Source organism: Bos indicus x Bos taurus, chromosome 2, assembly GCF_003369695.1.
Source record: "Bos indicus x Bos taurus breed Angus x Brahman F1 hybrid chromosome 2, Bos_hybrid_MaternalHap_v2.0, whole genome shotgun sequence".
Taxonomy (NCBI): Eukaryota; Metazoa; Chordata; class Mammalia; order Artiodactyla; family Bovidae; genus Bos; species Bos indicus x Bos taurus.
The window spans coordinates 36,228,392-36,249,215 of record NC_040077.1 but is presented as its reverse complement, the minus strand read 5'-3'; the positions used below and the strand labels follow the sequence as shown (position 1 = coordinate 36,249,215).

The following is a 20,824-nucleotide window of genomic DNA, read 5'->3' as shown; positions in this document are numbered from 1 at the left end:
CCGACTCATTGGAAAAGACCCTGATGTTGGGAAAGATTGAAGGCGGGAGAAAAAGGGGATGACAGAGAATGAGATGGTTGGATGGCATCACCGACTCGATGGGCATGAGTTTGAGTTAGCTCCAGGAGTTAGTGATGGACAGGGAAGCCTGGCATGCTGCAGTCTGTGGGGTCACAAAGAGTCAGACACGACTGAGCGACTGAACTGAACTGAACTGAGATGGTACAAAGCAGCCATCATCACTAAATCCAGGTCCTTGAATAAAACATTTAAGTAGAAGCACAATAGTTAATCTGATACATACATACACACAAAGAATGTCTTCCTCTTATACACAGCTCTGCTGTGCCAAATTTCTTACGTGACTCACTCTTCCTGGGATAATCCCTGGTCAAGCCTCTTTTACATCATCAAACATGAAGAAAATAATGTATGAGGCATGAGAAAAGCCACGACTTCTGCTATCTCAGTTTTGAAACTATTAATAGTGAATAGTCAATCAGGCAGGATTTTTTCCCGTTAGAAATAACCAATAAGAATTAGTCCTAGGAACAGACAAGCAAGAAGCAGTTTAGTGAAACATATTGATGTTTATTTAGAACTCTGAAGTGAGTAATGTCTGTCATTGCTGTCTCCCAATTTTCCTTCTGTAGCTTTTTTGTTAGTCAGAACTATCCCCACTGGGCTTTGCACTCCTCTCAACCATTAATTCTATTTCCAGCTTTTCTAATGTTCTTATAAACCCACTTATCCTAAAGTGGAGGTGACTGATGAGGCAACCTCAGAAAGAGTCCCCCCCCCCCAAAAAAAAAAAACGTAAAAGAAACTGTTAAGGCAAAGGAATAAGACTCTACTGGCGGGATTTTAGCCATTGATATGCAGGGGAGGGCACTGTGGATGGGAAGACACACCTGGGGACCCTGAAACCTCATCCTGTAACAGGTCACTTCTCAACAAGCCTGCTGTGACCATATCCTTAGTAATCAAATCCTCTGAATGGTTCCAAGACTCAACTGTACAACTTTTGCATTGCTGGGCAAATCTGGCTGCACATTAGAATAACCAAGGGAGCTTTCCAAAAATGCTAATGCCTGGATCCATGCAGATCAATTAAATCAGAATCTTTAGGATGTCACCTGCACCTTGATATTTTTAGAAAGCTTACCCGGTGATTCTAAGTATTTAATCAGAGCTATGAACCACTAATCTAGCTATTAGTTATCAATAAAGATTAAAAATAGCCCCTGAGCGTGTTTTAATCCTGCTCCACAGTTAGCCTCAGAAAGCCCTTCTCCCCCCATGATTGTGTTTGTGCTTTACTCATGCACCTTCCTGTTCTTTCAAGGGAAAAATTCAGTTACTCTTTCTGCCCTGGGTCTGCAGCACCATTACTGTACCTTGCCTGTGTGTGTATATATTCCTCATGTTTACACTCAAGGAAACATGGAATAGAGCTAATCTGTGTAGATAAGAGAGTTTAGGAAAAGGACAATGGCCAAAAACTACCACTGTAAGCTTCTAAGAATTATTTCTGTAATGCCAAGTACATGACTTGTTATGATTTGCCTTAAAATATTCTTTATTTATACATGGGAGGGATTATGATTAGTAGCTAGAAGAGTTTTACTCACGCTTTGGGACTGCCCACTCTCTGGATCAAAAATGTGACTTTGAGGCAAGAAAGGCATTCCTTTGTGGTGGTTTCCTTCAGAGCACTCTACTATATACTTGTTTTAATAGTTGTAAAAAAGTTTCAGGTGTAAGAATTAATTAAAAATGGACTAAAACCTAAATATAAAAGCTAAAACTATAAAGCTTTTAGAAGAAAACATAAGGTAAATATTTGTGACCTTGGATTTAATAACATATCCTTAGATATGACACCAACAGTATGAACAACAGAAAAAAAATTAGATAAATTGGACTTCATTAAAATTAAAAACTTGTATACATCAAAGGACATTATCAATAAAGTAAAAAGACAACCTAAAGAATGAGAGAAAATACCTACAAAACATATATCTGATAAGGGTCTTATACCTAGATTATATAAAGATCTCCTACAACTCAATAACGAAAAGACAACCCAAATAAAAAGTGGGCAAAGGAGTTGAACAGACATTTTTCAAAGACAATATATAAATGGTCAATAAGCACAGGAGAAGACGCCCAACATCGTTAGTCATGAGGGAAATGCAAATCAAAACGACAGTGAGATGACACTAGACTAGTGTTGGCAGTCTACTTCTGCTTTATTGACTATGCCAAAGCCTCTGACTGTGTGGATCACAATAAACTGGAAAATTCCGAAAGAGATGGGAATCCCAGACCACCTCACCTGCCTCTTGAGAAACCTGTATGCAGGTCAGGAAGCCACAGTTAGAACTGGACATGAAACAAAAGACTGGTTCCAAATAGGAAAAGGAGGACGTCAAGGCTGAATATTGTCACCCTGCTTGTTTAACTTCTATGCAGAGTACATCATGAGAAACACTGGACTGGAAGAAACACAAGCTGGAATCAAGATTGCCGGGAGAAATATCAATAACCTCAGATATGCAGATGACACCACCCTTATGGCAGAAAGTGAAGAGGAACTAAAAAGCCTCTTGATGAAAGTGAAAGAGGAGACTGAAAAAGTTGGCTTAAAGCTCAACATTCAGAAAACAAAGATGATGGCATCTGGTCCCATCACTTCATGGGAAATAGATGGGGAAACAGTGGAAACAGTGTCAGACTTTATTTTTGGGGGGTCCAAAATCACGGCAGATGGTGATTGCAGCCATGAAATTAAAAGACGCTTACTCCTTGGAAGGAAAGTTATGACCAACCTAGACAGCATATTAAGAAGCAGAGACATTACTTTGCCAACAGGTCCTTTGCCAAAGGTCCGTCTAGTCAAGGTCCAATCTACTCCAGTAGATCCTTGTGTATGGCAATGTTCCTAGCAGATTTATTCATAATAGTTAAAAAGTAGAAATAACTGAAGTCCATCAACAAATGAATAGATAAACAAAATGTGGCATGGAATATTAAGTCATAAAAGGAATGAAGTTCTGATGCATGCTGTAACAGGGGTGAACCTTGAAAGCATTATGCTAAGTTATATGGTTTTAAGTTATAAGTTATATGGTTTTTCCAGTGTCATGTATGGATGTGAGAGTTGGACTGTGAAGAAAGCTGAGTGCCGAAGAATTGATGCTTTTGAACTGTGGTGTTGGAGAAGACTCTTGAGAGTCCCTTGGACTGCAAGGAGATCCAACCAGTCCATTCTGAAGGAGATCAGCCCTGGGATTTCTTTGGCAGGAATGATGCTAAAGCTGAAACTCCAATACTTTGGCCACCTCATGCGAAGAGTTGACTCATTGGAAAAGACTCTGATGCTGGGAGGGATTGGGGGCAGGAGGAGAAGGGAACAACAGAGGATGAGATGGCTGGATGGCATCACTGACTCGATGGACATGAGTCTGGGTGAACTCCGGGAGTTGGTGATGGACAGGGAGGGCTGGCGTGCTGCGATTCATGGGGTCGCAAAGAGTCGGACACGACTGAGTGACTGAACTGAACTGAACTGAACTGAAGTACTTATATGAAGTGGCAGTTGTAGGAAAGGGACAATACTCAGGGTCAGAAAATCTGAGGTTGATTCTCAGCCTGAGACTTATTTGCTGTAAGTTTAAAAAAAAACCTACACAATGTTATTAGCCTCAGTCTTCTCATATGTAAGATGGCATAACTGTTCTGTGTACTTTAAAAATTCAATAAAACAAGATAAACAGACACACATACATATATGTATGTATATATGTAATTGCCAGCAGAAGCAGCTACAAGGTGGCAGAAACTCAAATGTCCATTGATGGATAAGTGGAAAAATAAAATGTGTTATGTACATATAATGGAATATTATTCTGTCTTCAAGAGAAAGGAAATTCTGACACTTGCTACAATTGGGTGAGCCTGGAGGACACTGTTCTAAGTGAAATAAGCCAGTTTCAAAAGGACAAGGACTATATGATTCCACTCACATCTGGTATCTGAAGCTGTCAAATTAATAAAGACAAGGTAAAGTAGTGGTTGCCAGGGGCTGTGAAGAGGGAGAATGAGAGGCTGTTGTTTAATGGGTTTAGAGTTTCAGTTTTACAAGATGAAAAAGGTCTGCAGAGTCATTGCACAGCAATGTGCATATGGTGATGGTTTAAGTCGCCAGGTCGTGTCTGACTCTTGCGACCCCACGGACTGTAGCCCGCCAGGCTTCTCTGTCCATGGGGTTTTCCAGGCAAGAATACTGGAGTGGATTGCCATTTCTTTCTCCAGGGGTCTTCCCGACCCAGGTCTTTTGCATTGCAGGCAGATTCTTCACTGACTGAGCTATGAGGGAAGCATATACTTAACACTAAAAATGATTAAGATGGTAAATTCTATGTTATGTGAATTTTACCACAATTAAAAATATCAGTCCCAAATATGTATGTGCTCAATAAATATGTATTAAATACAAATGACCTCATAACAATGAGAGGAAGATCGCAAGGGAGAGAATGCCCTGCCAATGTAACTAAACATATAGACTGAAAATTGCCCATGTTGGAGGAGCAATTTCATATTAGTATATGAAATTATGACACAGTTTGAGCTTTTTAATTATCAAAGAGTTAAACATTTATAATTTGAGATACATTTTAATTACTTCCACCTAAGGCCTATAAAGTAATTTTATTTTAAAACAAGGAATGGAGGGGAAGTTTCAGCCTTAATTGGAGACAGTATCAGAAATAATAAATCTGGCTTACAATATCCCCCTGGCCACTTAAAAAAATAAAAAAAAATTTGATTCTTCATGGAAGCACCAGCTTTATGAGGCTCAAGACAAAGTTGACTGAGCTACGTTATTACTGGGTCAATTCACAAGGCGTGTAGTGCTCTATGTGGGCTCCAGACAGAAAGACACAAAAGAAGAAAACAATCTGGGCCCTCTGGAGTTGACAGCTCATTTGGGAACATGGCCTAGATACACACAGACATGTGCTTGCACTCACATCACACCTAAATGAAATGGTCATCCAGCACAATGAATGACAATGTCAGTAGCAAAAACCGAGTATACAAATGAAGGGTGGTGTCAAAGCTGTTTTTGACAAAACCTTCTTATTTCAAGAGATCTGTCCCTAAATAGAAAACTTCTCAAATCCCTTGAAAATTGTGACCAGAAAAATTCCAGGTCCAATGGACAACTCATGGTTTTTCAAAGCCAGGCCCACTTTTGATTACATTCTAAAATTAACATCTACAAAAGAAAAACAAAAGAAACTTTTTGAAAACAAGTTTACCTTATAGTCAAAATATAACCATCCTTTGGGACATGTTCCATGTTGTTTTGGAATATCTTTCTTTTTTTCTATGACCCAAACCTTTTTTCGCTTACAGATGCTAGGCATAGAAATTGAACACTCTTCACTCGCCCAGAGACCTGGAGGAGAAAATGGTTAGAAATAATCGGAAATAATGGTGACTCTGTAGAAATTCTGTAATGGTCAATTTTTTTTTATGACTGCTTTGGTTTACCATACTTCTTTAAATCTGGAAATTGAACTATATTTAACTACTAACTATAGAGTTCTCAGTGACAAGAGCTAACTGAGCAAAATGCCAAATCAGTAATTCTAATTTAAGAATGTAGAGATTTTGCAAATGCAAGAAAAATGCAAACAAATATTGGAAATGAAATCACAGCACTGTTGAAATTTTTAAGAACATTTGACTTGTTTAACAAAGGATATTTTTGTAGAGTAATATTTTTGTTTTACTAAGAGTGCAAGCTTTAATCAATTGTTGCCATGTGAGACTGGGGGCCTGCTATTTCCAGATCTCCTAAATTTTTAATAAAACCCAGAAAATATAAATTTTTGAAATATTAAGATAAATAAATATTCTTTGTTTTAAAGTATTCCACTTCAAGGTAAAAAGAGGGAAAAGATTCTAAAATAATAGATGATCATTTCTACTCTAATTCTTAAAAATATAATAATTTAGAAAAAAATTTTAGAAAAAATAACTCAGGAACTTCCAATGAAGAAACACTTTTCAACACTGATCCTTGAACAAAACACACACTTTTAGAGACATGCCCTCCAGGAAGATGTATCCCAAAGTCCTCAGTCTCTTAGAAAATAATTAGAAAATCTTTATTTTCAGAGTAAAGGTTATAGAACATATTTCATTAGCATTCAAGTCATAAGTTCCAGAATAGGACAAGGATGCATGTAAACTGCAAGGGAAGATTCTGTTTTCTAGTGTGAGGGGTATGAGCCAAAAAGATATTGGCATTTTGAAGGAGGGGCTGGAATGCTATTTTCAATTCAGATTAGCCGCTATTCTTCCAGAATCACAAACAGCCTTTCTGTAGGCTGTTGTGACACCTGCTGGCAAAAGCGAGCTGACTAACAACATGGTTTCTCCTCTCCTTTCTCTGTAGTTGCCCTTAAGCCGGAGATTGCTTTCCATATTTTTACTTCTCCTGACTTGGGAGGATCTGTTAGGAACATCATTACCTTTTATTGGATAGAAAGCGGAATGGATATGAGTGGACAATCAACCCCAATAACGCTGCACTGATGCATAGAATAAAAAAACCCATCTTAGACACACATGTACCTCTAAATCCAACTGACAGGGAGTTGGTGTTCTAAGGCAAGGAGCAATTAAGGCCAAATGTGTAAAAAAATAGACACTGAATTCAAGGAAAATTTTTCTTAAATGGAAAAAATTTTCAGAGGTTAAAGTTCTGGCCAATTATACACTGGATACTACAAAGAGATTTTTTTAAATGGGCCCATATTGAAGTTTCATAGAGAATAGTATTAGGCAAGTTTTTGACCCATTTCAGTGGGCACATTTTTGGTAGTTTTGGTTCAAGATGAAGGACTTATCTAGATGTAAATTATTTTTAAGAACATGAATGTATGGAACAAGCTATAGGAAACTTAAAACTTAAGACTGATGAAATTAAACACACGCAGTTGAAAAGCAAAATAACCAAACAGAACCTTCTCACTGAATTAATGCAATTAAAAGGAGACTTCGAGTCTTCTGAAAATTATGTTTGCATTATAAACCCCAAAATGGATTAATAAAATAACCTGTTATGGATGAAATGAAGCCACACCTCTGGCTCTCATTAAGGCCCATAGATCTTTCTTTTCCTTTGTCCCAGTTCTGATATATTACTGGTGATCCATCTCTCCAACTGCAAGAAAATTAAGAAATTAAAGGTCTTCTCTCATTCTGCACATTCAGTCTCTAACACCATTTTTGGAGTTCTGGGGTATGGACTGGAGGCATAATTATTTTATTAAATTAAAAAAAATACTCATGTCTTTAGTTAGGGAAATGAAAATTTATAAGTTAAAGATAATGTTTGAAAGCTATTCAACACATTAACCACTAAGATCTAGTCCAATCACTCTGCAAATAAAAAACCCGTCAACCAGGGTTAAATGCAAATTAATCTAGGTCCATACCGAAATTCATCACTGGCTCTTTCTTCTCGAAGTCCAATCCACCAATTTACACCATACTTTGATAGCTATTTAAAAGACAGAGAGAGAGAATGTCAGCATTTATTCTACTTGTTTTCCCTTTACACTATTAAGATTAATGGGGTTGCTGTTAATAGCTTTCTATTCTTCAGTATTTTACCCAATTATTTAAAGAAAAGTACACCAAGGCCAAGCATCTTGAGAAAACCTGAAACTTCATTATTCTAAACTACTCCCTCCTCATTATAGAATAAAATTGGAATCAAATATTTAAAGTAATTTTAGTTTCATATATAACTTTGTTACAATGTTTCTTATATATGTGAAAATAAATTTTCTAACTCTCATAGTAGGGATTTATAAAGTAATATTGTAAAGTGAAATAGAATGTGAATTCCTTTTTAAACTAAAAGTTTAGTGACTTATTCTCTCAATGATTTATAAAAATGTACTGCAAAACCACCTTACTTGAAAAACAATTTGAGGCATAAAGACCTCAATAGTAAAAAGAACTTATATTTTAGGCATTAGTGAAAGTGAAGTCGCCTCTTTGCAACCCCATAGACTGTAGCCTACCAGGCTCCTCTGTCCATGGGATTTTCCAGGCAATAGTACTGGAGTGGATTGCCATTTCCTTCTCCAGGGGATCTTCCCAACCCAGGGCTCAAACCCAGGTCTCCCACATTGTAGACAGACGCTTTACTGTCTGAGCCACCAGGGAAGTCCATAATTTAGGCATTAGTCTGATTGTAAGTATTAGCACTCTCCCCCATTCAAAAGGAAACTACGGTATAGGACAAAAGAATACTGCAGTATTTCCAGTGTTTGACAACTAGAAATTTATCCTTTCTATATTTTATTAATTTATGCCATTATTTATCACATAGATCTCAGTACAATAAAGAATAAATTTGAAACATCATAGACGTGCATGTGTGTATACACATTAGACCAGATGTAATACTGGGCTTATGACCCAGGAAATTGAAATCCCCTCTTCAACTATAAAAAAGGAAGCGGCATTAAGGATTTCTCTAAGGCCTCTAAATCAATATTCTTTATTGTGTGTGTGCTGTGTGTGAAATGTAACTTAATTTTTTATGCTAAAAACCTGTTAATTTGAAGGCATTATACATTTAAATTTTCACTTTTGTTTCTTCTGTAAAGACTTGGAGATGCATTTAAAAAAAATTTTTTTTTCCCATGTGAATTTCAAGTCATCATACAACAGAATCTAATAGCTCTCTAACATTCTAATTTATACACGAGTATTTTTACTCCTTAACCAGTGTGGCGGTCTGCCATATCAGCAATTTGTGAATAATGCAAGATGGAGCAACTGTAATTTTGGCTCCCTGAGGTGTTGTTTCATGGACATGTTCTTACATGCTAAATTTAGGCTCCTATTGTCAGCCTTTGGAATGGGTCCGTGGAGACTGGCTGTGAACTCAGTGGGAGAACCACAACCATTTCATTCAATCTAAAGAGGTCTCGTGTGCAACAACAGTGGAAATCATGGTCTGATTGTTCATTGCCCCAATTAAGGATCTCTAAAGAAAAATTACAACTACCACATCTTAAGTGGCATATTTATTACCACCTCAATTAAAGCATGGTAATCCTCCACGTGGTACATTACAACCTGTTGTGACATGGGACAGAACTTCATAGGTCAAGTTAGAAGATACTCAGAGTAAAAAATTCAATGTGAAAAATAGATGTTGTGAATTTCAGTTTATGTGTAAAACCACAACAATAAAAGATACTAGTATTCTTTTGTATAAAAAATGTTATACAACCATGGACTTCATCATATCAATTATGCTTTGTTACAAGCATTCATTATAGATAGTATTATATAGGAAGAACACTTACCATAAACAAATAACCCACAGTAATATCCAATATACTAATCTACAAAGCAATATAAGGGAGAACAACCTGTTATCTCTTAAAATGTTTCCATAAAAATAGCAAAACCAAATTATTTTAAGGATTTAAAACACCAGATTTGGGGCAATGACTAATAGATGTGATATATTTTTGTCAGAAATTTTTTGAAATAAAATTGAAAAAATAAGAGTAAATTGCAATTTTGAAGTGCAAATATTTATTGCACAACACAGCATAACAATATAGTTCATGTCAAACAACTCATAAAGTGCTCATGGTTTTTATTTTTTTGGCATTGATCTGACCAATAAGATGACTCAAAAAATTTGTTCTCAAAAATTCCCTTGTGGTCTTCTGTTAGTCAAAGAGGAAATTATGCCTCATCACTTTTCCAGGATGGAAACATTCTACTAAAAAAATTCTGCTTCAGACATTTAAAAAACTGCATCCAGCTTTCTTTCTCAATTATTACTTCTTCTACTCCCCAAAAGAATGATATTTTTGTCTTTCATATTTCTGAGTTACTATTCTTTGTAGTTTGAGTGAACTCCGGGAGATGGTGATGGACAGGGAGGCCTGGCATGCTGTGATTCATGGGGTCGCAAAGAGTTGGACATGACTGAGCGACTGAACTGAACTGAACTGAACTGATTCTTTGTAGAGAAGGTATACAATGCATATGTAACTTTAAAAATATTTAATTACTTCTATTCTTCCTGCTGGAGAAGGCAATGGCACCCCACTCCAGTATTGTTGCCTGGAAAATCCCATGGATGGAGGAGCCTGGTGGGCTCCAGTCCATGGGGTCGCTAAGAGTTGGACACGACTGAGCGACTTCACTTTCACTTTTCCCTTTCATGCATTGGAGAAGGAAATGGCAACCCACTCCAGTGTTCTTGCCTGGAGAATCCCAGGGACGGGGGAGCCTGGTGGGCTGCAGTCTATGGGGTCACACAGAGTCGGACACGACTGCAGCGACTTAGCAGCAGCAGCAGCAGCAGCAGCATTCTTCCTTCAATTATAGGGTGGGTGTGCCACAAAAATGAGTGGTATGACCTCTACATGTTTAGTTCCTCATCCAGAACTTCTGGACTGACCTAAGAAATGTAGGTCACCATAAATACTATCACTATCTTGAACAAAAATTGCCTAATAGCTACAAATTATGCAGGAGGAAGAACTGCTTTAGAAATATATGGCATTCTTTTCTCTAAGTTGATACCCATTCCCTTTGGCTCCCTTGCCCCATTCTGTGTCTCCCCATCCTTTACTCTCTGATAGCTTCCTTCTGTAGCACACTGTGGTGTTGGATCAGTCAGCTGCTCACCTGTAATACTGAAAGAACATTCCATATCAGCCTGGTCATAGGCTGGGTAACACTTTTACCATCTAAGACACCACAGGGTTTGTCTGGTTTGGGATCACTAGATCTAATCCTCAACTCTAGATCATGGCACTGGCTATGCCTTCTTAAATGGCTAAGCCCATGGGGTTTTACTATTCCATTCCATGAGAGGTATTAACTCTGCCATTCCCACTGGCTTCCCAACCACCAAAGACTGAGAGAGTGAATTAAGGAAAAGGTGAACAGAGAAAGGTACAGAGGTTCTCCAAAGACCTAAGCTTTGCTGGAAGGATCAACCAAGTCCTTCACTGTTCATGTCTGAGACAGAGCTGGCAGCTGTCATTTGGGGAGGGATTATATATTATTTTTAATTAATTAAAAAATTGAGGTATAGTTCATTTACAATATTGTATTAGTTTCATGTGTATAACATAGCCATTCAAAATTTTTTACAGATTATACCCCACTAAATTTATTATAAAATAATGGCTATATTTCCCTGTGCTGTATAATATGTCCTTGAAGCTTATTTATTTTATACATAGTAGGTTATACTTCTTAATCCTCTACCCTTATCTTGCCCTCCCCTTTTCTTCTCCCCACTGATGATAACTAGTTCATTTTCTGTATCTATGAGTTTGTTTCTGTTTTGTTATATTCATCATTTGTTTTATTTTTTAGATTCCACATATAAGTGAAAACACACAGTATTTATCTTTCTCTGACTTACTTCATGAAGCACAATACCCTCTTGGTCCATATGTTGTTGCAAATGGCAAAGTTTCATTCTTTTTATGACTAATATTCCACTGTATATATATGACACATCTCTATCCATTTATCTGTTGATGGACATTTAGATTATTTTCCTATCTTGGCTATTGACAAAACATGGTCCCCTGGAGAAGGGAACGGCAAACCACTTCAGTATTCTTGCCTTGAGAACCCCATGAACAATATAAAAAGGCAAAAAGATATGACACTGGAAGAAGAACTCCCCAGGTTGGTAGGTGCCCAATATGCTACTGGAGAAGGGCTCAGTAAAGAATGAAGAGGCTGAGCTAAAGCAAAAACAACACCCAGTTGTGGATGTGATTGATGACAGAAGTAAAGTCTGATGCTGTAAAGAACAATATTGCATAAGAACCTGGAATTTTAGGTCCATGAATCAAGGTAAAGTGGAAGTGGTCAAACAGGAGATAGCAAGAGTGAACATCAACATTTTAGGAATCAGTGAACTAAAATGGACTGGAATGGGTGAATTTAATTCAGATGACCATTACATCTACTACTGTGGGCACGAATCCCTTGGAAGAAATGTAGGAGGACTTATAGTCAACAAAAGAGTCCAAAATGCAGTACTTGGGTGCAATCTCAAAAATGACAGAATGATCTCTGTTTGTTTCCAAGGTAAACCATTCAATATCACAGTAATCTAAGTCTATGCCCCAATCACTGATGCCAAAAAAGCTGAAGTTGAATGGTTCTATAAAGACCTACAAGATCTTCTAGAACCAACACCAAAAAAAGATGTCCTTTTCGTCATAAGGGACTGGAATGCAAAAGTACATAGTCAAGAGATACCTGGAGTAACAAGCTAGTTTGGCCTTGGAATACAAAATGAAGCAGGGCAAAGACTAACAGAATTTTGCCAAGAGAACACACCGGTCATAGCAAATACCTTCTTCCAACAACACAAGAGAAAACTTTACACATGGGCATCACCAGATTGGTCAATACCGAAGTCAGATTGATTATCTGCTTTTCAGCCAAAGATGGAGAAGCTATATACAGTCAACAAAAACAAGACCAGGAGCTGACTGTGGCTCAGATCATGAACTCCTTATTGCAAAATTCAGACTTAAATTGAAGAAAGTAGGGAAAACCACTAGACCATTCAGGTATGGTCTAAATCAAATCCCTTACGATTATACACTGGAAGTGACAAATAGATTCAAGGGATTAGATCTGATAGACAGAGTGCCTGAAGAACTACAGATGGAGGTTCATAACATTGTATAGGAGGCTGTGATCAAAACCATCCCCAAGAAAAAGAAATGCAAAAAGGCAAAATGGTTGTCTGAGGAGGCCTTACAAATAGCTGAGAAAAGAAGAGAATTAAAGGGCCAAGGAGAAAAGGAGAGATATACCCATTTGAATGCAAAGTTCCAAAGAATAGCAAGGAGAGGTAAGAAAGCCTTCCTCAGTGATCAATTCAAAGAAATAGAGGAAAACAATAGAATGGGAAAGACTAGATATCTCTTCAAGAAAATTAGAGATACCAAGGGAACATTTCATACAAAGATGGGCACAGTAAAAGACAGAAATTGTATGGACCTAACAGAAGCTGAAGATATTCAGAAGAGGTGGCAAGAATACACAGAAGAACTATACAAAAAAGATCTTAATGACCCAGATAACTATGATGCTGTGATCACTCACCTAGAGCCAGACATCCTGGGGTGTGAGGTCAAGTGGGCCTTAGGAAGCATCACTATGAACTAAGCTAGTGGAGGTGATGGAATTCCAGCTGAGCTATTTCAAATCCTAAAAAATAATGCTATGAAAGTGCTGCACTCAATACACCAGCAAATTTGGAAAACTCAGCAGTGGCCACAGGACTGGAAAAAGTCAGTTTTCATTACAATGACAAAGAAAGGCAATGCCAAAGAATGTTCAAGCTACTGCACAATTGCACTCATCTCACACGCTAGGCAAAGTAATGCTCAAAATTCTCCAAGCCAGGCTTCAACAGTACGTGAACTGAGAACTTCCAGATATTCAAGCTGGATTTAGAAAAGGTAGAGCAACCAGAGATCAAATTGCCAATATCCACTGGATCACAGAAAAAGCAAGAGAGTTCCATAAAAACATCTATTTCTGCTTTACTGACTATGCCAAAGCTTTTGACTGTGTGAATCGTGACAAACTAGAAAATTCTAAAAGAGATGGGAATACCAGACCACCTGACCTGCCTCCTGAGAAATCTGTATGCAGGTCAGGAAGCAACAATTAGAACTGGAGATGGAACAATGGACTGGTTCTAAATTGGGAAAAGGGTACGTCAAGGCTGTATACTGTCACCCTGCTTATTTAACTTCTATGCAGAATACATCATGCAAAATGCCAGGCTGGATGAAGCACAAGCTAGAATCAAGATTGCCGGGACAAATATCAATAACCTCAGATACGCAGATGACACCACCCTTGTGACAGAGAGTAAAGAGGAACAAAAAAACCTCTTGATGAAAGTGAAAGAGGAGAGTGAAAAAGCTGGCTTAAAATTCAACATTCACAAAACTAGATCATGGCATCCTGTCGCATCACTTCATGGCAAATAGATGAGAAAACAATGGAAGCAGTGACAGACTTTATTTTCTTGGGCTCCAAAATCACTGCAGATGGTGACCACAGCCATGAAATTAAAAGACGCTCGCTCCTTGGAAGAAAAGCTATGACTAAACTAGACAGCACATTAAAAAGCAGAGACATTTACTTTGCCCCCAAAGGTCCATCTAGTCAAAGCTATGGTTTTTCCAGTAGTCATGTATGGATGTGAGAGTTGGACCATAAAGAAAGCTGAGCACCGAAGAATTGATGCTTTTGAACTGTGGTGTTGGAGAAGACTCTTGAGAGTCCCTTAGACTGCAAGGAGATCCAACCAGTCCATCCTAAAGGAGATCAATCCTAAATATTCATTGGAAGGACTGATGTTGAAGCTGAGACTCCAATACTTTGGCCACCTGATGTGAAGAGCTGACTCATTTGAAAAGACCCTGATGATGTGACAGATTGAAGGCAGGAGGAGAAGGGGATGGTAGAGGATGAGATGGTTGGATGGCATCAGCAACTCAATGGACGTGAGTTTGAGCAAGCTCCAGGAGTTGGTGATGGACAGGAAAGCCTGGCGTGCTGCAGGCCATGGGGTAGCAAAGAGTTGGACAGAACCGAGCAACTGAACTGAATTGACTGATGAACATTGGGGTGCGTGTATCTTTTAAAATTAGTGTATTTATTTTTTCCAGGTATATACCTAGGAGTGGAATTGCTGGATTCTCTGAGGAAGCTTTGTGCTGTTTTCCACAGTGGCTGCACCAATTTACATTCTCACCGACAATATACAAGCGCTACTGTTCAGAGGATGGATTGTTTTAATATAATGCATATGCTGTTCTGCTGCCCACAGCGGTTTTTGAAAATGACCTTGTAAGTCAGATGACTCGAGTTCACTTCCAAATTCCACTGCCTAGCTGCTGTGTAACCAAGTTGTTTCACCTCTTTAGAGTCTTAGCTTCCTCATCTGTAAAATCTGCTGATGGCAGACTTCCCACAGAGAGTTGTTAGAAAGATTGAATGCCATTAAACATTGGTGCTTCGCAGTGCTTGACACTGTTACAGTAAGTATTGGCCAATTATCACTTCCTTTTGGGATGTGCCCTTTACATGTTGATAGATTGGTTTTTAGCCATTCACCTGGTCTCTTATTACTGCCACTTGGGGCAAGGGGTCTGCCTCTGCTGTCTAGCTAAAGAGACAAATGTATTTTCTGAGGTTGTGATATATAACTCATTGATACTTAATGTTCTGGTTTTGACTTGAGTGTTCCATTTGTAGGAGATGAAGAGTAGTAATATAATGCATGAACCGATATTTGGGATAGCCTGTTCTCCTGGTTGGTCTGCCACTGTGTCTCTGTGGGGCAGTGTAGTTGTCACCTAAACCCTCTGGTTCTTGGCTTTTCCATCAAAACTCAGTAGTGGACCCAACCTGCATCCTCCTCACTGTATGTGTATCAGAGAGAATTACAGACACAGGAAAGCCCTGTGAGATGTGAGGGAAGACATTTCTCTTACAAGTCAAGGATGCTTTAACATAGAACTTCATTTTAACAGTTAACTTACAAACATATGAAAAGATGATAGAGCAATAAAGGATTCCTGGAGACCATGAAAGAATGTTAAATTATGGAAAAAGAAAAAAGGCTCTCTGTTACCTTTAACAATTTCCTAGGGAAAATTAGGAATGAGGTTGTTCCTCCCTGGTGCCCCCTTGGTAATTTGTACAGACTGCTCTCTTTTCTCTTACTACATTGTGTTATTTCCAGCTTTTTAAAGACACTGACTGTATCTCATTTTTGTGTCCTTGACATTTTTGTGTCCTTGACAAATACCACAGTGCCTGAGACCAAGCTAATGCTCAATAAATGCTTGCTGAAGAAATACATGGAAAACCTGACACTATTCCTTGGTAGTCTATTTCATATGTAACAGATTCTCCATGCTCCTAATTAGCCTAGCTTCTCAAAGGATTAAGTCCAGTCTTTATCTGAAGTTGAAATGTAGAACCACTCCTTACCATTTTCTGTAGAGTCTAAAAAATACTGTACTCTTATAAGTAAAATTTGGAATTTTAAAACAGCATGCACCTCCCAGTAGTCCTTGTCCCTCATCAATGCTTTATCTTCCTGCATGCATCTATCCACGTATCTTTTTCTAAAATACTACGTAGTTCTATTTACTTGTATTGCTTGCAGTCTTCCTGCCTAGACTAGACTATAAGCTCCAGGTGAGCAGCGATTTTGGTCTTTTGGAAGCACTGATAAAACCTCAGTCCCTAGAATAGTAGATGCAGAATAAATAAACATTGAATGATGGAATGAACCTCACAAAACAATAAAATGCTACTCACTCATCCTTGTTGCTAAAAAAGCATGGGAAGTGAAATAACCAACAAGCATAGTAAACCTGTGTTTCCATTATTTTCTCTAAATCTTTGTAACAGGAAGAAAAACAATTCTTAAAAATCTAAGACTTTCAATGAAACAAATTAATGTCTGGTCTTTTGAAAACAAAACCCCTCAAGGACTGAAGAAGAGTTAAGCTCTGAGTTTCTCATAGTTAATTAAATTTAAGTACCGCTCTTATTTTGCTGTGGATGAATTCTTGTTCGTGTGCAGAATGAATAGTGAGAATATCACTGCGCAGCCAGCCACAGACAAACTCAAAGGAGGACCATTCTGAGGCAGAAATATGAAAAAGGTACTCTGCATCCTGATAAAAGAGCCAGGGTGCATCTGAAAGAGAAATAAGCAATGGAAGTGATACAACAATTATTGAGCAATGTAATGCAATCTTAAATAGGGTGTGCTATGATTGACCTCACATGTGTAATTTAGTCACTCAACATTAAGAAAATGTGTGTGAATACACCTACTCCCACACATACGTAAGTATACAGTTTACTTATTTTCACTGGTCTTTTTCATATATGAAACACGTATATTCCAAAGTCTGGGCTAGATGCATATTTTAAAATCATGTGCCATAAAAATGGAGTTAAGCTATGATATTAGTCTTTAATAATATTTAATGTCATTTTGATTTTAAAAAATACATATTTATTTATTTGGCCACACCGGGTCTTAGTTGTGGCACGCGGGATCATCCATCTTTGTTGTGGCATGCGGGATCTTCCATCTTTGTTGTGGCACACGGGATCTTCCATCTTTGTTGTGGCATGTGGGATCTTCCATCTTTGTTGTGGCATGCGGGATCATTAGTTAGTTGCAGCATGTGGAATCTAGCTCCCTGACCAGGGATGAAACCAGGGCCTCTTGTATTGGGAGTGTCGAGTCTTACTCGCTGGACCACAAAAGAAGTCCCTAGTTTGATTATTTATTAATGGTTAATTTGAACAAATTAGTTCTCAATAGACACAAGAAAAGAGTAACTCCATTGGTGCTATGTAATAACAGACTAATGGAATTGCCTTCTATGGACTAATGGTATAAAGTAGCATAAAGTTAGAAATTCAGGAATCGTTCTTACCATACTGATACCAGGGTGGAACCTTGGGTCTCACATCTGTAAAGTAAAAGCAAGCCAGTGTGAGTGATGTTTATTTACAGATGTACTATCTCTGAATTACTTCAGGCCTAAACACAATATCTTGGACTTTGCTTTTTAAAAGATTATTGAGAACCAGATGTTGCTTGGAAAGTGATCAGTTCTCCTACCTGAAGAGGAGCCTCAAGAGAGACCGTGGTTAAAGAAAAAAGGTTGTGAACATTTATTGAGAGCCTATTGTGTGTCACACACTGTGCTGGTGCTTTTACTTATTCATCTGATAAGTAATTTTGTTTGTTTGTAATGTCACAGTGACATTTCTTCCAGGTTGTACTTGCAAAATACAGTTCTCCAGAATATGGGAAGTTATCTTCATTTCCCACTAACTTAGCATACTGCACTGGTGTCATTTTTTCTCATTCCACCATGATACACATTTTTTTTTTCCTAAAATGGTACAATCTGGTTCATCATGAAGGTTGTTGGTCCTGTGGTCCAGGCTGCTTAAATTTTAGACCTCTGTAACTGTTGCCTTGGGAAAATGCTATAGATAATTAGAAAGCAAACAAATAGTGAAGATCTTAATATTTTTACCTCTTGGAATTTTGCATATCCATTCACGTTTGGAACCACAGTATGAGGGTAGCAACGTTTTATTTGCCTTATAAACAGCACAATTTCTTGCATCTTCTCCAAAATAAGAATTGTCTAAAAATGAAGAGACAACCTGCAGCAGATGAAGTTCATTATTCCTTAATACTGATTCTCTGCAAAAGGTTTCAAATGATCAAAAAGGCATCCCTGTAGAAAATCACAATTGACTTCTGGAGGAAGCAAGTTATGATGCCAGTTAAAGGTGGTTCCACATTTGTGAAAAGCAAGCTAATGAAAACTTTAGCATTTTTTCTTGAAGATTCTTTTTCTGTTTTTTTCAAAAGAGGCATGCTACGCCTTTCTCCAGAAGGAATAAGTCAGATGAAATTGCACTGTTTTCTCACTTAAGGTTAGGCTAGCTCTGGGATTCTGGGTAAACTTTTTAGTGGCTCAAGAATCTTTCAGAATTGAATCTCATCTTTGATGTAGATTCTTTTGCTTTTAGTCTCTAATACTAACTTCTAAGTCAACCCTAGCTTTAATCAAGAAACTATCTATTTCTATGAATGATCACACAACAGGAGTATTGACTAGAGATTCAGATTTCTCAATGATTTGATGACTACTTGATAGAAATGTGGACCAACCATGAGTAAGACTCAGGTAAAAATCTGAAAAAAAAAAAAAAGAGGGTTTTGAAATGATTTATGCTTCCCTGGTAGCTTAGGGGTGAAGAATCTGCTTGCAATGCAGGAGACACAGGTTCGATCTCTGGGTTGGGAAGATCCCCTGGAGAAGGGAATGGCAACCCACTCCAGTATTCTTGCCTGGGAAATCCTATGGACAGAGGAGCCTGGCAGGCTATATAGCCCATGAGGTCGCAATAGTTGGACACAACTTAGCTACCACCACCACCACATACTTGCCTTCAAATATGTACAAAGTCATGCAATAATTCATCTAACATATATATATATATATATATAAAAGTTCAGATTCAGAGAATGGCATGAATTTGATATTTACTCTATCCAGAGGGAAGTGGTGAGGGACTCAGTCCACTGCTTCATGGCTTTATCTCATTGATTCGGAACCAAATTGTCTATGCCTCTCCTGTTATTAATAAGTTTGTTTGTTTTACTAAAAGACATTGTCGACCTCTATCCACCACACTTTATTTTCCAAGCGGCATATTGACGTTAACCACCCAACCGTGCTATGTGGTGGCTGCCATTAACGGGGCAGGTCAACCCTGCTTTATGCCCTTTCCACTCTCTGGGCCTTGGCTTCTTCAGCAGAAGAAGAATAGATCTATGCTTCTAATAATAATATACTAGATTATTCTAATAATGTTCTAATAATATTAATATTATATTATATTATGTAGTATATATATTATATTACATATAATATATTAATATACTATTATATTACATAATATATATAATATATTATAATATTATATTACATATGATATAATATATATTATATAGTATATAAACTATATAATATATATTACATATAATAGTATTATATATAATATATAACATATTATATATAACATATTATAATATATATTATATTATTATATTCTAATAATAATATTCTGATAATAATATATTAGATTATTCAATAATATATTCTTGCTAATAATCTATTCAGCAGAATAGATGGGTGAGGCTAGGTCATCTCCAAGATCTCTTCATAACCTCTGGTCCTGTTGCCTTTTTCAAAGAAGCAGTACTGACGTGGTATTGTTTTTTTGTTTTTTTTTCCAACTAGCACGCTCATTATTTTTATTCCCACTTAAGCATATAGTTTCTCTGCAAACCATTTCCTTGCTACAGATTTGAACACCATCTATGTATCAGGTCTAAAGATCCCTTTTCTCTTTTGATCGTTACTATGTCAAAGTTTGGCTGCTGCTATTTTGCCAATGAGGAGACTTTATGACATTGTGTCTTTGGAGGCAGACAACCTGTATACAAATGCTGTCTCTCTTATGTATTATTTTAGGCAAACTACTTAATCATTTTAATATCCACTATGTGGAATCACTATAGTGATGAAAAGAGATCATGCAGGGTTGCACTCGGCTCAGTGCTCAGAACTTAACTGGGGCTCAGTGAATAAGAGCTGTATTAAATGCTCACTGCAGGCTGTTGCTAACCCCAGTTCACTGGTGAAACTAAATAATTTGATTTTTCTTGTGCCTTCAGATGGATCTCATTTTAATCTGGGTTACTGCTTCTGTTTTTTTTTTTTTTTCCCCTATCATGAGGAAGATCTCAGAAATCCTCACTGTGCCTGAAAAAAAATGTAATTGTGAGTTCCTTCTTTCCTTCATGAGGTTTTTACACATGTGAGGCTGAATGAGAAATAATAATTTTTTTTCCTCCCAAATAATTTTCTTTGACTGAGAAGGAGGTGCAGCTTCTTAAACCTAAACCTGGCATTTCTGTTCTTTTAAAGTGAGAGAAACTGAAGATATTTCTTTTCACTGTGACATAGACAAGGGTCTCACCCTCACATGATCAGGTGCTGTGCAGGAGAGGGAGGGTAGGGCAAAGGAAGCATGGTATTATTTTAAAGAATAGTTGCTTCTCTGC

General features: G+C 37.6%; 1 protein-coding gene across 1 annotated transcript in view; it reads right to left on the bottom strand.

The window, feature by feature from the left end:
• The window catches only part of PLA2R1 (phospholipase A2 receptor 1), a 134,261-nt gene that overhangs the window by 20,823 nt on the left and 92,614 nt on the right, over positions 1–20,824 (bottom strand). Inside the window, exons 15-20 of the mRNA XM_027559683.1 lie at positions 18,216–18,348; positions 17,604–17,639; positions 16,692–16,849; positions 7,521–7,585; positions 7,140–7,246; positions 5,331–5,470 (exon numbers count right to left, since the gene is read on the bottom strand). Of these exons, the coding sequence (XP_027415484.1) occupies positions 5,331–5,470; positions 7,140–7,246; positions 7,521–7,585; positions 16,692–16,849; positions 17,604–17,639; positions 18,216–18,348 (639 nt within the window). The remainder of the gene's footprint in view (positions 1–5,330; positions 5,471–7,139; positions 7,247–7,520; positions 7,586–16,691; positions 16,850–17,603; positions 17,640–18,215; positions 18,349–20,824) is intronic.